Here is a 13,255-nt window from a genome sequence, read left to right as displayed (position 1 = left end):
TAAGTGCTTGCTCATGCATCTGGTCTCCTCCACAAGCTGTCATTGCAGCACAAAGAAAAATGTCACCAAGAAAATGTTAGGATGTCTCTGAAAGTTCCAACAGGGAGTGGAGAGATACACTGAAGGCAGGACCTTCTTGGTGGTAGGACTGCTGTTGTGGAACTCACTCTACAGCAGATCTGTCAAAGCCCCCTCCCTCATGGTTTTTAAGCATGGTCTTCAAAAGACCTTTTGACTGTCTTCTTTTTCTGTTTTAAACAGCTGTTTTTACTGCAATTGTTTTCTATCCTGAATTTTTATTGCTTTGCATTGCATTTATACTAGCTTAATATTCTAAGTCAGTGTTTTTCAACCTTTTTTGGGCAAGGGCACACTTGGTTTATGAAAAAAATCACGAGGCACACCACCATTAGAAAATGTTAAAAAATTTAACTCTGTGCCTATATTGACTATATATAAAGTAATTCTCTTGAATAGGAATCAAATAAACACAATTTTTCCCACGGCACACCAGGCAACATCTCGCGGCACACTAGTGTGCCACGGAATAGTGGTTGAAAAACACTGTTCTAAGTCACCTTGTAAGGGCTTTTAGCTTTGAAGACCAGGGCAGAAGCACCTGAATAAATAAAACACACGCTACAATTACTCTGCAGTAAACACATTTGTCAGGGAATCCTGAACTTTATTGATCTGCTATGAAGACACAAGTGGTTTTGACAGCAATCTTAACATGCAGCATTCCTCTTAATTGAAACAATTTACATGGGGGTGATTTCACCAGTATATCATTTTATTATTATTTATTAAATTTATATATCATGTTTCAATAGGAAATCACAGGGCAGTTTACAATATAGAAATACAAAAATGTGTAACATAATAGCAAACAAAGCAATAACCTTCATACACATACACACAATCACACAGTTTAAAAGGCCAAAGATTGTTTAATTAGATAAAGGCCTGGGAGAAGAGGAATGTTTTTTTCCTTGCACTTAAAAGTTTTATTTATATTATTTGTTTATTTAAATATTTATATACTGCAGTATCATAAAAAAAATATCACAGCAGTTTGCAACAGTATAAAAACATGAAACCAAACAATAGCATCATAAGAAGTTAAAAAGAGAAGTTTAAAAGTAAAATAAATTAAGTAGACCATTGGGGGGTGTTCTTAACTGTCAGCATAGGACTGAAGGAACAGAAAAGTTTTCAGCAGACATAAACTGGCACAGAAGGTGCCCAATGAATCTACCGGTATATTGGCCGGCCATTACACAGAAATGGACCAAAGATTTGATTTCTCATTGTTGTCAAATGAGCCTCAACACTTCACCCAAGATGCTCCTGCAGGTGATCTTAGTGGTCGAAGTGGAATATAAAGGTTCAGAAGATCCCTAACATATTCTGGACCCAAGTTGTCCAAGGCTTTGAAAATCAGAACAAGAATTCTGAACCTGGCTTGGCAACAGATGGGCAGCCAATGCAGCTGTTTTAACAATGGTGTCACACGTTCTTGACCAAAAGTTCCCAACAGCATTCTGGCTGCAGCATTCCAAACCAGACCCAAGGGTAGCCCCACATAGACGTCATTGCAGTAATCTAGCCTGGAGGCTACCAATGTATGGGCTACAGTGGTCAGACTACCCCTGTCCAGGAACAGCCAGTTGGGTGAACCAGAGGAAGCTGGTAAAAGGCGCTCCTACCCACAGAGGACACTTGGGCCTTTAGTGACAAAGATGTCTACAAGAGTACCCCCAAGCTACGCACTTGCTCCTTCAGAGGGAGTGCAACTTCATCCAGAACAGGTAACTTGCCAATTGCCCAAACATGGGAACCACCCACCCAAAGAGCCTGTCTTCCCAAGATTCAAGCACGGTTCATTGGCCCTCATCCAGTCCATCACTGCATCCAGACACTGGCCCACTGCTTCCACAGTCTCTCCTGGTTCGGTTGTTACGGAGAAGTAGAGCTGCGTGTCATCAGCATACTGGTGACACCCTCCTTCCAAAACTCCTAAGGACTACACCCAACAGCTTCATACAGATATTAAATAGCTCTGGGAAGAAAATAGTACCCTGCAGAACCCCACAGCACAAATGCCAGGGGGCCAAGTGCACCTCTCTGGAAACCGCCTTGAAGACAGGGACAGAACCACTGTAAAACAGTGCCTCAGATACTCATCTCACTAAGTCAATGCAAGAGGATACCATGGTCGATGGTATCAAAAGTCACTGAGAGATCAAGCAGAAGTAACAGGGTCACACTCCCCTTGTCCCTCTCACGAGAAAGGTCATCCATCAGAATGACCAAGGCTGTTTCAGTTCCAAAACCAGGTGTGAACCCAGATTGTAGATAATCAGTCTCTTCCAGGAATACCTGATGTTGCTCCACAACTACCCTCTCCTCCACCTTTTCCAAGAAAGGGGTGTTCCAAGAAAGGGGTGTTGTTACTCTGTTGGGTCTAGGTTGGGATAGTTGAACAGCAGCCACCGATTCAGCCACCTGACCCTGGATAGCTTTAATAAACCAGAATGGACAAGGATCTGATGAGCAAGTGATCAAGCACATCACTTAAGAGTATTCTGTCCACATCTTCAGCCCACATCAACTGGAAATGATCCCACAACACCAGACTCTACATTGCATTGGACATCTCAGCTGGTACTGTTACAATAGCAGCATCTAAATCACTGCAGAACCAAGCAACTTTATCATCGAAGTGTTTAGCGGCCATTCAGTTACAGCTAGTTACTGTGTGCTCCAGAGGTCCCCCCCCCTCCCGCAGTCAGGAGTAATGAACCTCTGGACCATACAGAACAGCTCCAGCGGGTGGCTCCTAGGAGATGCAATGAGGGCAGTGAAGTTGGATCTCTTCTCTAAGGAGGAGTGGAAGGAGTTTGCCCTCCAAACGGAAGCAAGAGGAGGAATCCACAGTGCACATAGCACATACCTGTTAATCTCCTTGCCTGCTCCTTCGCAGGATCTCCCCCACCCCCATCCACATGTTCTCCAATGACTGCTCCTTCGCCCAAACTTCACACACACCCTACATAGTTCCATGTTTCAGATATTGTGATATATCACTAAAAAACAATGTTTGGCTGGTGATATATCGCGATGTTGAAAACCAGGTATCGCCCAGCCCTCGTTCTCACCTGCAAGATGTATACAGAAGTAAGCCAAATGATCTGTTTCCTTGTTATAAAACAAGTTTGGAAGGAGTACTCTGGAGTAGAAAAGCAGCATAATTTCCCAACTCCTCACTTGATTTACATAATATATGAATCAAGCTGCCAGGATCTGGAGAACTAGAATATGACAAACCTAACTGTGCGCCATGCTGGTAGTGAGGCAGGATATAAATGAATAAAATTAAAGAATCACAATTCAGCAGCATTCCCACTCATACATCCTCAACAATTACCATAAAACCAACAAACTTTTTTGTAATTTTATGTACACCGCTTAGAGATGCTAATGATTAAAGGTAAAGGTAAAGGGACCACTGACCATCAGGTCCAGTCGTGTCCGACTCTGGGATTGCGGCGCTCATCTCGCTCTATAGGCCGAGGGAGCCGGCGTTTGTCTGCAGACAGCTTCCGGGTCATGTGGCCAGCATGACAAAGCCGCTTCTGGCGAACCAGAGCAGCGCACGGAAACACCATTTACCTTCCCGCTGGAGCGGTACCTATTTATCTACTTGCACTTTGGCGTGCTTTCGAACTGCTAGGTGGGCAGGAGCTGGGACCGAGCAACGGGAGCTCACCCCGTGGCAGGGATTCGAACCGCCGACCTTCTAATCAGCAAACCCTAGGCTCTGTGGTTTAACCCACAGCGCCACCTGGGTCCCGATGCTAATGATTAAGTGGCATATAAATACTAAACAAATAAATAAATAAATGCAACAGATTGTCAGAACAGAATGAAAGCAGATAATATGAAAGGAATGAAAGAATAAAAAAGCAGGATAAGAGTTCCAGCTCATAGAGAGGGCCTTGCTCCAGCCACATCTACTTTGCTTTCTCTACCTGACTGCAAAAAGGCAAGCATCTCAACGGACACTGGGCCATAAGGCAGATCTCAGAAGTCATTGTTCTGTCGGGTGGCAGCATCCCAAAACAATTTCAAGTCAAGGTCTGCCTCCAGTATGTATTACAGGAAAACTCTTGTGCTAACAACAGGTTGATCTCACACTCCATCAAATTATTCTCTAACTAGGGAAATGACATTTCTTTAAAAAAATATTTTAAAACAGTTTTTTAAAAAGAAAAAAGTATAAAATTTAACAAACAGCTAATAACTAATCAAAACAAAAGGTAAACTAACTTTTACTCTGAGTAGATACATTGAAATTAACGGATCCAAATTAGTCATGGCCGATAATTTCAGTGGGTCTGCTCTCAGTAAAACTTAGTTGAATACAGTGGTGCCCCGCTAGACGAAAATAATTCGTTCTACGAGTTTTTTTGTAGAGCGAATTTTTCGTCTAGCGAAGCAGCAATGGAGCGCGGAGGTTTTCGCGCCAAAAAAATTTTTTTTTCATCTTGCGAAGCAGCCCCATTGACTTTTTCGTCTTGCGGGGCAGCTTCCGCTAGACGAATGCCGTTCGTCTAGCGAGTTTTTCGTCTAGCGAGGCATTCGTCTAGCGGGGCACCACTGTACCTTGATGTAGAACCCAGCAGCAGTCAAAATTCTAATTTATAAAGCACTACCTAAATAGGTGACCAATAATATGGCCAGCTTCTGGCAGGGCAATCCCTGCCTTGGTCCCACTACAAAAAAAGGCCCTGCGTGTTATCTCACTAACTCATACACAGAGGACACCCATAAAACCAATGGACTTTTGATGTGTGTAATTTAACCCTGTTTATCTATAATGGATCTACACAGTGTGACTGATGCTGCAATCCAAACCCCACTTACCTGGGAGAAAATCCCACTGAATTCAATAGGACTGACTATCTTTTGAGGAGCCTTGGTTAGGCTTCCACTGTTAAGTCAGATACCCTTGTCGATAATGCCCACGCATATGTGGAAAAATAAAACAGGGCTTCAACAAAGTCTGGTATATTCGTGTGGGTGCGGGAAACTTGTTGCTAATGTGTAGTAACCCCCCCTCCCCAAGAGTGCGCTTGTGTGAGCCCTTTGCTTTGTGCCCCCTGCTCTGGGGGTCATGCACAACAGATACCAACTCTGCCCCTCACCCAACCTCCTCCAAGGGCCAGAGATGGAGGGCAAAGGCTGCCTACACTTCAACATCAACTTCCTTGGACCTTTACCAAAGGTGTCATGATGAGCTTTGAAGACACTCGAACTCAGGACGCATGGGAGAAACGTGCTATAAGAGGAAGGCATGCTTGGGAAACCCACACCGTGATCAACTCCCGCCCAGAAACCAATGTCCCCACTATGGAACCAGTTACAGGTGGGTAGCCGTGTTGGTCTGCCATAGTCGAAACAAAATAGAAAATTCTTTCCAGTAGCACCTTAGAGACCAACTGAGTTTGTTCTTGGTATGAGTTTTCGTGTGCATGCACACTTCTTCAGATACACTGATACCAAGAACAAACTCAGTTGGTCTCTAAGGTGCTACTGGAAAGAATTTTCTATTTTGTTTCGACTACGGCAGACCAACACGGCTACCCACCTGTAACTGGAACTATGGAAGGCACCACATTGAGCCGCATGAAATGGAAGTCCATCAACCAGTGTATCTGAAGAAGTGTGCATGCACACGAAAGCTCATACCAAGAACAAACTCAGTTGGTCTCTAAGGTGCTACTGGAAGGAATTTTCTATTTTGTTCCCACTATGGAAGGATGGCGTGGATCCAGAATTGGCCTCCACAGTCATTTACGGGCTCATTGTTAAAACCGTGTTTATGGAAGTGATCGCCAAAGAAGAAGCACCCCTAGGAAAGCAGGCAAGTTAGCAGGTTGCAAGGAGCAGCTGCCTCTGCCTCCCCTGCCATCTCACCCTGAGCACAATAGTATGGACTGGGGGGTCTGGAGCTCTGCGAGGGAGCCGAGGAAGAGCCAGCGGGGATGCCTTGCAACTTCCCGGTCGCCTGCTCGCCCCTCTTCCCAGGCGATGCCCAGAGAAGACGGAGCCTGGTCTTTCTGGACCTACTCCCCGCATTTCTTCACCTTCCCTCTCTAGGCAGCGCGGCTTGACACGGGCCCTACCCAGAAAGGAGGGCCAGCGCGGGCAGGCAGCGTTTCCTTCCCCTCCCCGGGGTGGGGTCCCAATCCCTCGCACTCGCCAGGGGGATGCAAGCGCACTCGCCAGAGGGGAGGCCGGTTCCCTTCGCGGCAGGCAGCATCTCGGGAAGGGCGGCCGGGCCTCGCCTCGGGAAGCCTCCCGGGCGAAGGGCTTCGCCGCTGCCCCCCACCCACCCCACCGGCCTCCCTCGAGGGCGCGCCCGCCTCACGCCAGGCCCCGGCGCGAGTGTCGGGGGAGCAAGGCGCCGCCGCCGGCCTCACCTCCGACGCGGTACATGTTGGCAGCCATAGCGGCGGCGGCGGCGGCGGGTTCGAGGAAGGCCCGGCAGGCGCCGGTGGTGATGCTGATGCTGCCGGTGCCGCCGCTTCTGCCTCCGCTGCTTGCGCTGCCGTCGGCGCCGGATCCTCTGGAAAATGGAGACCGGGGAAGAGGGAGGAGACCAGTCGGGAGGAGGGGGAAGGGGCCTGGGAGGAGCCCGCAGCCGCCAGGGCCTCCCCGCAAGGCTGGCTCGGGAAGGCGCTTCGCTTCAAAGAGACCAGGAATGTCGTCCCCCGGGGCGCTTTCGGTTGCCCCCAGCAGCCACCCTTCCGGATCCTCATGCCGTGGGAAGGGCTTCTTGCCGTGTTCCCGCCTCGTGGGGGGAAAGGGGTTCGTGGCCGGCGGCCCCTTGCCAGGCGCTGGGCTTCTTCGGTCGAGGGTCTTCCCCGGCAAAAGGCCACTTTTTAAGGCCAAGCCTTTCCCCTCTCAGTTACTTATGGGGTCCTGAGGCGGGCTGAGGCCCATTGAAACCCTATGCACTCTCCCTAGGCAAATGTCCTTTGTACCAGGATGTGTTTTGGAAGGTTGCTGGGTGTTTCCAAGATGGCCTCGCCCAGTGGGTTTTTTTTGGGGGGGGTAAGGTTTAGGGTTACTCTCATTTTCCTACTCATATTGAAATACTGCCCCTCAATGAGGCCAAACAGAGATTCCCAAAATGTTTAGGGGCATGCGTACCCCTGCGTCCCCACAGGGAAAAAAGCACTGGCCTCACCTCTGTTTTCCAAAAACAGCCTGGATCGCGACATTTAGCTATTTGATTATTCAATTTTTGTACTGCTTAATATGTTTAAAACATCTCTAAGCGGTGTACAAAAAGCTTAAAAAACAGACAAATATTTAAAAATTACACCGTTTTGTATTAAAGTGTTCCATTTGCTATGCATTTAGCCATCGAGCCTTGTTTCTTCGGTTGTGCTAGATTCACAGGAAAGCAGTGGGATGCAATACATAAATGTAAGGTTGTGAGTTTGGGGTGGGGGGAAGGATTCCATTGTCAAAGGAGTCAAGTTTCTGGGCGACTTTACAGGACCCTTAAGTCTAAGAAAGGAAGTTGCTTTGTGCTGGGGGGCAAATGGGTGGGTGGCTGAGCTGGTAGTTGGGAGGACAAAGGCCAGAGCTTAGCTGTGGATAACTCAGGGCTGTCTTAAGCATATCCAGCACCGTGGTGCAAAGCTCCCTCTGGCGCGCCTGCCCCCCCCCCCCCCCGTTTCCTAGAGTTTTTTTAGGGAGGACAGCGCTGCCGGTGGGGCTGGTGGCCACAGCAGACGAAGGCTCCAGGCACGGCGCTGCTTTGGCGTGGCATGGCGGGCGAGGGCGGCAAGCTGACGCCGGGAGGCGCCGCGTCCAGCCTCCACCTCTTCCCTGGCACCCTCCAGAACTTGGTGCCCCGCGCCACTAGCCTCTATGGCTAAGACGCCCCTGGATGAGCTGGGCTAAAAGCAGGAGGCAGGCAGAAGCCTGAGACGGAAGAGCCATGCTTGATTTCCGCTGCAATCCGAAGCTGTGCATATATGGGAGAAGCAAGACCTTCTGGGGAGTTAAGGCTGTGAGCCCTTCCATCTTTGGCTCAGGCTGTATAGTGTGTGTAAATAAGCCACATATCCTAAAGGCTCTAGAGTCTCCACTGCCCTTCATTCCTAGGAAACTGAACATTGGGTGGGTGGGCACCTGGAACCCCTGGAATCTCACGGCTCAGAGACTGGGGTGGTGGGCAACATTATGCTTTCCTGCAATGAAAAAACTACATCCCTCGTATGAACGTTTTCAAAGTAGTCACCCTCATACAATGGCATCTTATCTACAGGATCTAACGATTCTAAAGATAGAAGAGCTTTCTTGAGTGCACAACTGAAGGTGCTTCCTTCAGCAGTCCTTGAGGGTCATTTCAAGGGAGCCCCATTTCATAATCCTACATATCCATGCAGAAATGGTGATACGGAAACACTGGTCCGTGTGCTTCTGTTGTTGAGAAAATAGAAAGGAAACTAATGGTTAAAGTGTCTAAAGCAAAGCAGGCAGCTTGATTTATAATGGACAAGAAAGATTAAAACGGATGATCTTTAATCCTTTTTTTGTTTCCTGCCACTAGAACGGGTGAAATTGAAAGTTAAGCAACCATCCTTAACCATGAGAAAGGAATTTGTCTGTTCTGAGAGAGCGCAACCGCACCTGTGATTTTAAGGGGGAAACATCAAGGTGGATTGAGTGGCTAATAATATCCAGAATATTAAAAGCATCCCGTATGACAAATGTACTTTTGGATCAACCAGTGATGGTTGGTATTGTTAAACAGTCGGTGGCTGAACAATTAAAAATGATCAGATCAAAGTTTGATGAAGATGAAAAAAATGAGACAGAGGAATATGTCGGAAAATGGAAATGGGGAATACCCAGATGCTTCAGACCAAACTGATGAAATGTTGGCAGTTTTGGATCATGCAGCACCTGTCAGCTGAAGGAAGCAGGTAGTGATGCAGAAATGGAAACTACCTCCATGCATTCTTTTCTATTGGTTTTGTGTTTAGTACTAACTAAAATATTTTAATTTTCACCCAAATATTGATATACAACATCCAAATGTAATTGAGGCAAAAAGTGGGGGGGGGGTTCATTTCAAAACATGAAGCAGGATAGGTATGTGCTTTCCGATCCAATTTTATTAGTATGGCATTAGTACCATAAAATATTTCACAAAGTAGTGTACCTTGCAATTTATTCCAAAAAGGCTATGTACACTTACAGTCTTGATTTAAAAACAAACGTAACAGTACAATGAAAGAGATGGACTGTTAGAAATAAATATAAATGGACAACATCCCTTCATTTTTCCTTGTCTGAAAGGTCACTGAACAAACACTAGCCAAAAACTGCTTGCTTACTGAAGGAATCACTGAGTTGAGTTGCCAGATCTAAGGTCCCTCCATCACTAGACTCCACCTCCTATTCTTGCTCAAAGGACTGATAAGCTACTGCTTGAGTAGCAGTTCTGAGACAAAGGGGTGACTTGAAAACAGGAACTAAATAGGTAACATGTTCATAATTTTATCCAGTAATCAGTGGGGCCAAATGGCTATGAAATGCAAGAGATATATTGAGAAATACAGCAGTTTGATGCATTTCCTGCCAAACCAGTTTTAATCTGAATTAAAAACAAGCTGAGGTGTGTACATTTACACACTGCCTTTCTTACAGGTGGGTGGTCTGACGTCAACCTGTGTGCCAGGCACAAATGACAGCTTCATGAATGAAAATGGTGGGTGGGTTGCAGGGGTGGAGAAACCAGCTGGATGTGGTGTGAAAATACAATGGGCAACATGGAAGCACATCAAACTATGCTGACATGTACAACAACATGTCAATGTGATCTGAAATTTACTGGGGGGGTAATTCTACACAGCCTTTATTACAGTCAAATCTACCATCATTTTTTTTTGGGGGGGGTAAAGTTTTTATTACTATTTCATTTTATAACATATATATAAAACAGAAACAATTATAACAGACAAAAATTAAAAGATTAAAAATAAAGCAGGCACGTAGAATGCATAGTTGCACATGAATTAAAATAACGAAGTCCAAGTAAAGACTTATCAACTTTATCAGATCATCAAGTCTAGTCCATTTTTGCCAATGTTGTCTTGAAAATGATGGTTTCACTGTATATGTCATAAAGGACACATAAAAAGTGTCCAGAGTTACTAGTCCTTGTCAAATTATGCATGATTTTCTCTATTATAGCTATATTCCAGAGCGAATGGTGCAAAGCGTCCCATTTAAGATACTGGGCTGTTTTCCATCCAGTTGCTATTACCATTTGTGCTTCAAAGATCATATATAAGACCAATTATTTTGACTATATTTACATTGGTATCATAAAAAATATTCAGTAGCATTAATTTTAGGCAGCAAGCAATAGTTTCTTTAGTAATATATCCATCATCATTTGTAGATGTAAGGGGGGGGGTCTCCCCACCCCGACTGTGTTTCAAATTGCATTTGCAAATTGTTGAACACATCAGTACAGATTGATGCGCTCCCAGGTTGCCCACCGTCTGCCCAGTGGACAGAGAGGATGTGTGGATATCTTCGTATGACTTACATTTTCAAATCTTACGGAAGCTGGTTTGGTGGGAAACGCATCAAAACACAGTATTTCTCAATGAACTACAGCATAGATGCCAGTTGTGGCTAACGTGTGTTCATGGATTCACAAACCAGTAGTGGGAGCACACTGGTAGCGGAGTCAATGGCTACACACGGCTTCAGATGGAAGAACTGAAGGTGCAAAAGAGTAGCCCCAAAGACCTCCAACAGCACCTGTTTTTAAGAACAAAGTTCTTTTCCTTAACAAAAGCAACCATTACCAGTTCTGATGTTTTCTGGTTACAAACTTTTCCGAGTGCCTCAAACCAAACATGGCAAGAGAGGCATCTATTATACAAGGCTATTGCTACCAGTTTGCAACTGTTTGAGCAGTCAACTCAGGACAAAGTCACATTGTCTCATAGCATGGATATAGCATAACTAATCCAGGCCTAGTACTTTATTGCAAATGTGATAAAACACATTGCTATTGGTGGTTTCTGAAGTGTGTGAGCGAGTCAAAATCCACCCAATAGCACAAAATAGTTGCTACGGTGTGTGTGGAAGTCCTAGACCATGGGTAGGCAAACTAAGGCCCGGGGGCCAGATCCAGCCCAATCACCTTCTAAATCTGGCCCACAGACGATCCGGGAATCAGCATGTTTTTACATGAGTTAGAATGTGTGCTTTTATTTAAAATGCATCTCTGGGTTATTTGTGGGGCATAGGAATTCGTTCTTTAATTTTTTCAAAATATAATCTGGCCCCCCACAAGGTCTGAGGGACAGTGGACCGGCCCCCTGCTGAAAAAGTTTGCTGACCCCTGTCCTAGACACACTAGAATCAGTCTCTATGTAGAATGGATAGAAAATTTAATTACACCCATTTATAGCAAAGAATATTTCAACCACTGCTGGCCAGTCCAGAGCTTGGTGAAGTAGACACTGAATATGAAATGTGCTTTAGTCATTGTGGTTGGACAAGCATGAAGGAGGACGGAAGGAGGAAACCAAGCAACTTCCTTAAAGGGCTGCTTTGTCCAATCAGAAATATTTGTGTGCTTGTGTTCCTTTTCCCCAAGGCAATGCTGGAAGCTATCTTAGAGCAGTGTCACATTCCCAAAGTTCAGCACAAACTGAAGTAATCATGTAAAGAATGAGTGGGGAACATTTTTTTCAGCTTTAGGGATACCTTTCCTTAGGGGCTGCCTTCTGGGGGCCACATACTGCAGTGGGTGGGGCCAGAGTTGGAGGAAGCAACAGATGCAACTGTACAGCAGGCCAATTTCTACAGATGCCACCCCCTACCTCTCTCTCCCATCCTGGGAGAGTTCAAGGACACATTCCAATGGGGCAAAAATATTCCAGGAGAGATGAAGCAAGACCAGTGAGGGGTGCTGTCTGGGGAAAGGGGTTGGCCCACTGGGAAAGGCCCAAGAACTAGACTGGACTGGAGGACCATACGCAGTCCCCAGGCCTTAGGTTCCTCACCTCCCAACAAGAAGAACAAACAGTAAGAGAAATAAAAAATTGAACATATGCCTGTAGTGGACATCTCAGGACACACACACATCAGCACACCATACAAGAGTGGCATTTCAGGGATCTTCAACAGAATTATTGTTTGTCTTAAGAAATATATGCCAAATGAGCCCAACACCCTGGGGTTTGGGGCAAGGGAAGAGAGAACCGACAAGGCACCCAAACCTTGTGGAAGTTTTCAGATTGCTCATCTCCCCGGCTACTCATTACTGCTAGGCTCTACCAACAATTTTGTCCATTGGCTCCTTTTCAGGGTGACTCAGGGCTATATAGAGTTGGGCAGATACTGAACAACTTGCAGACCCAACTTTGAATACTAAAGGAATTGATCAAATGATCAAATGAAACTGTGGAGACTTTGTGGCCAAGGAAAAGGCTCACAGAAATCTTCCTAAGATCTGGGTACTTGTCTGCAGTAAAAATAATTTTATCACCCCTCTTCCCCAACACACAGAAACACACTAGTGTTTGGGGGCACACCTTTCCTGCCAAGACTTCTTGTTGTTGTTCAGTTGTTCAGTCGTGTCCGACTCTTCGTGACCCCATGGACCAGAGCACGCCAGGCACGCCTATCCTTCACTGCCTCCCGCAGTTTGGCCAAACTCATGTTAGTAGCTTCGAGAACACTGTCCAACCATCTCATCCTCTGTTGTCCCCTTCTCCTTGTGCCCTCCATCTTTCCCAACTTCAGGGTCTTTTCCAGGGAGTCTTCTCTTCTCATGAGGTGGCCAAAGTACTGGAGCCTCAACTTCAGGATCTGTCCTTCCAGTGAGCACTCAGGGCCGATTTCCTTGAGAATGGATAGGTTTGATCTTCTTGCAGTCCATGGGACTCTCAAGAGTCTTCTCCAGCACCATAATTCAAAAGCATCAATTCTTTGGCGATCAGCCTTCTTGATGGTCCAGCTCTCAAGAGCTGGGCCAAGACTTAGGCCCCTGCAATAATGTCTTTCCCTGCTGCCTGCCCAACACCATAGAAAAGTATCTCATTGGGAGCTCAAAACTCATTTGCCACCAGAAGCAGGGAACAGTGGAAGGACATTTGGGGCATATTCTCTAAAGTGATCTGTGCACTCTAGTTTAATG

The 13,255-nt window shown here is 46.0% G+C and overlaps 1 protein-coding gene across 4 annotated transcripts in view; it reads right to left on the bottom strand.

Moving 5' to 3' along the window:
• The window catches only part of MTA1 (metastasis associated 1), a 67,125-nt gene extending 60,581 nt beyond the window's left edge, over positions 1-6,544 (bottom strand). For all 4 annotated transcript variants that reach the window (XR_004427000.1, XM_033154282.1, XM_033154285.1 and 1 more), the window contains exon 1: positions 6,489-6,544. Coding sequence is in view for 3 of the 4 variants with exons in the window: in XM_033154282.1 (XP_033010173.1) it covers positions 6,489-6,516 (28 nt within the window). In the remaining variant the exon portion in view is untranslated. The remainder of the gene's footprint in view (positions 1-6,488) is intronic.
• Positions 6,545-13,255: the final 6,711 nt, after the last annotated feature.

The sequence above is a fragment of the Lacerta agilis genome, chromosome 7 (genome assembly GCF_009819535.1).
Source record: "Lacerta agilis isolate rLacAgi1 chromosome 7, rLacAgi1.pri, whole genome shotgun sequence".
Lineage (NCBI taxonomy): Eukaryota > Metazoa > Chordata > Lepidosauria > Squamata > Lacertidae > Lacerta > Lacerta agilis.
This window is presented reverse-complemented; position numbering and strand designations above follow the sequence as displayed.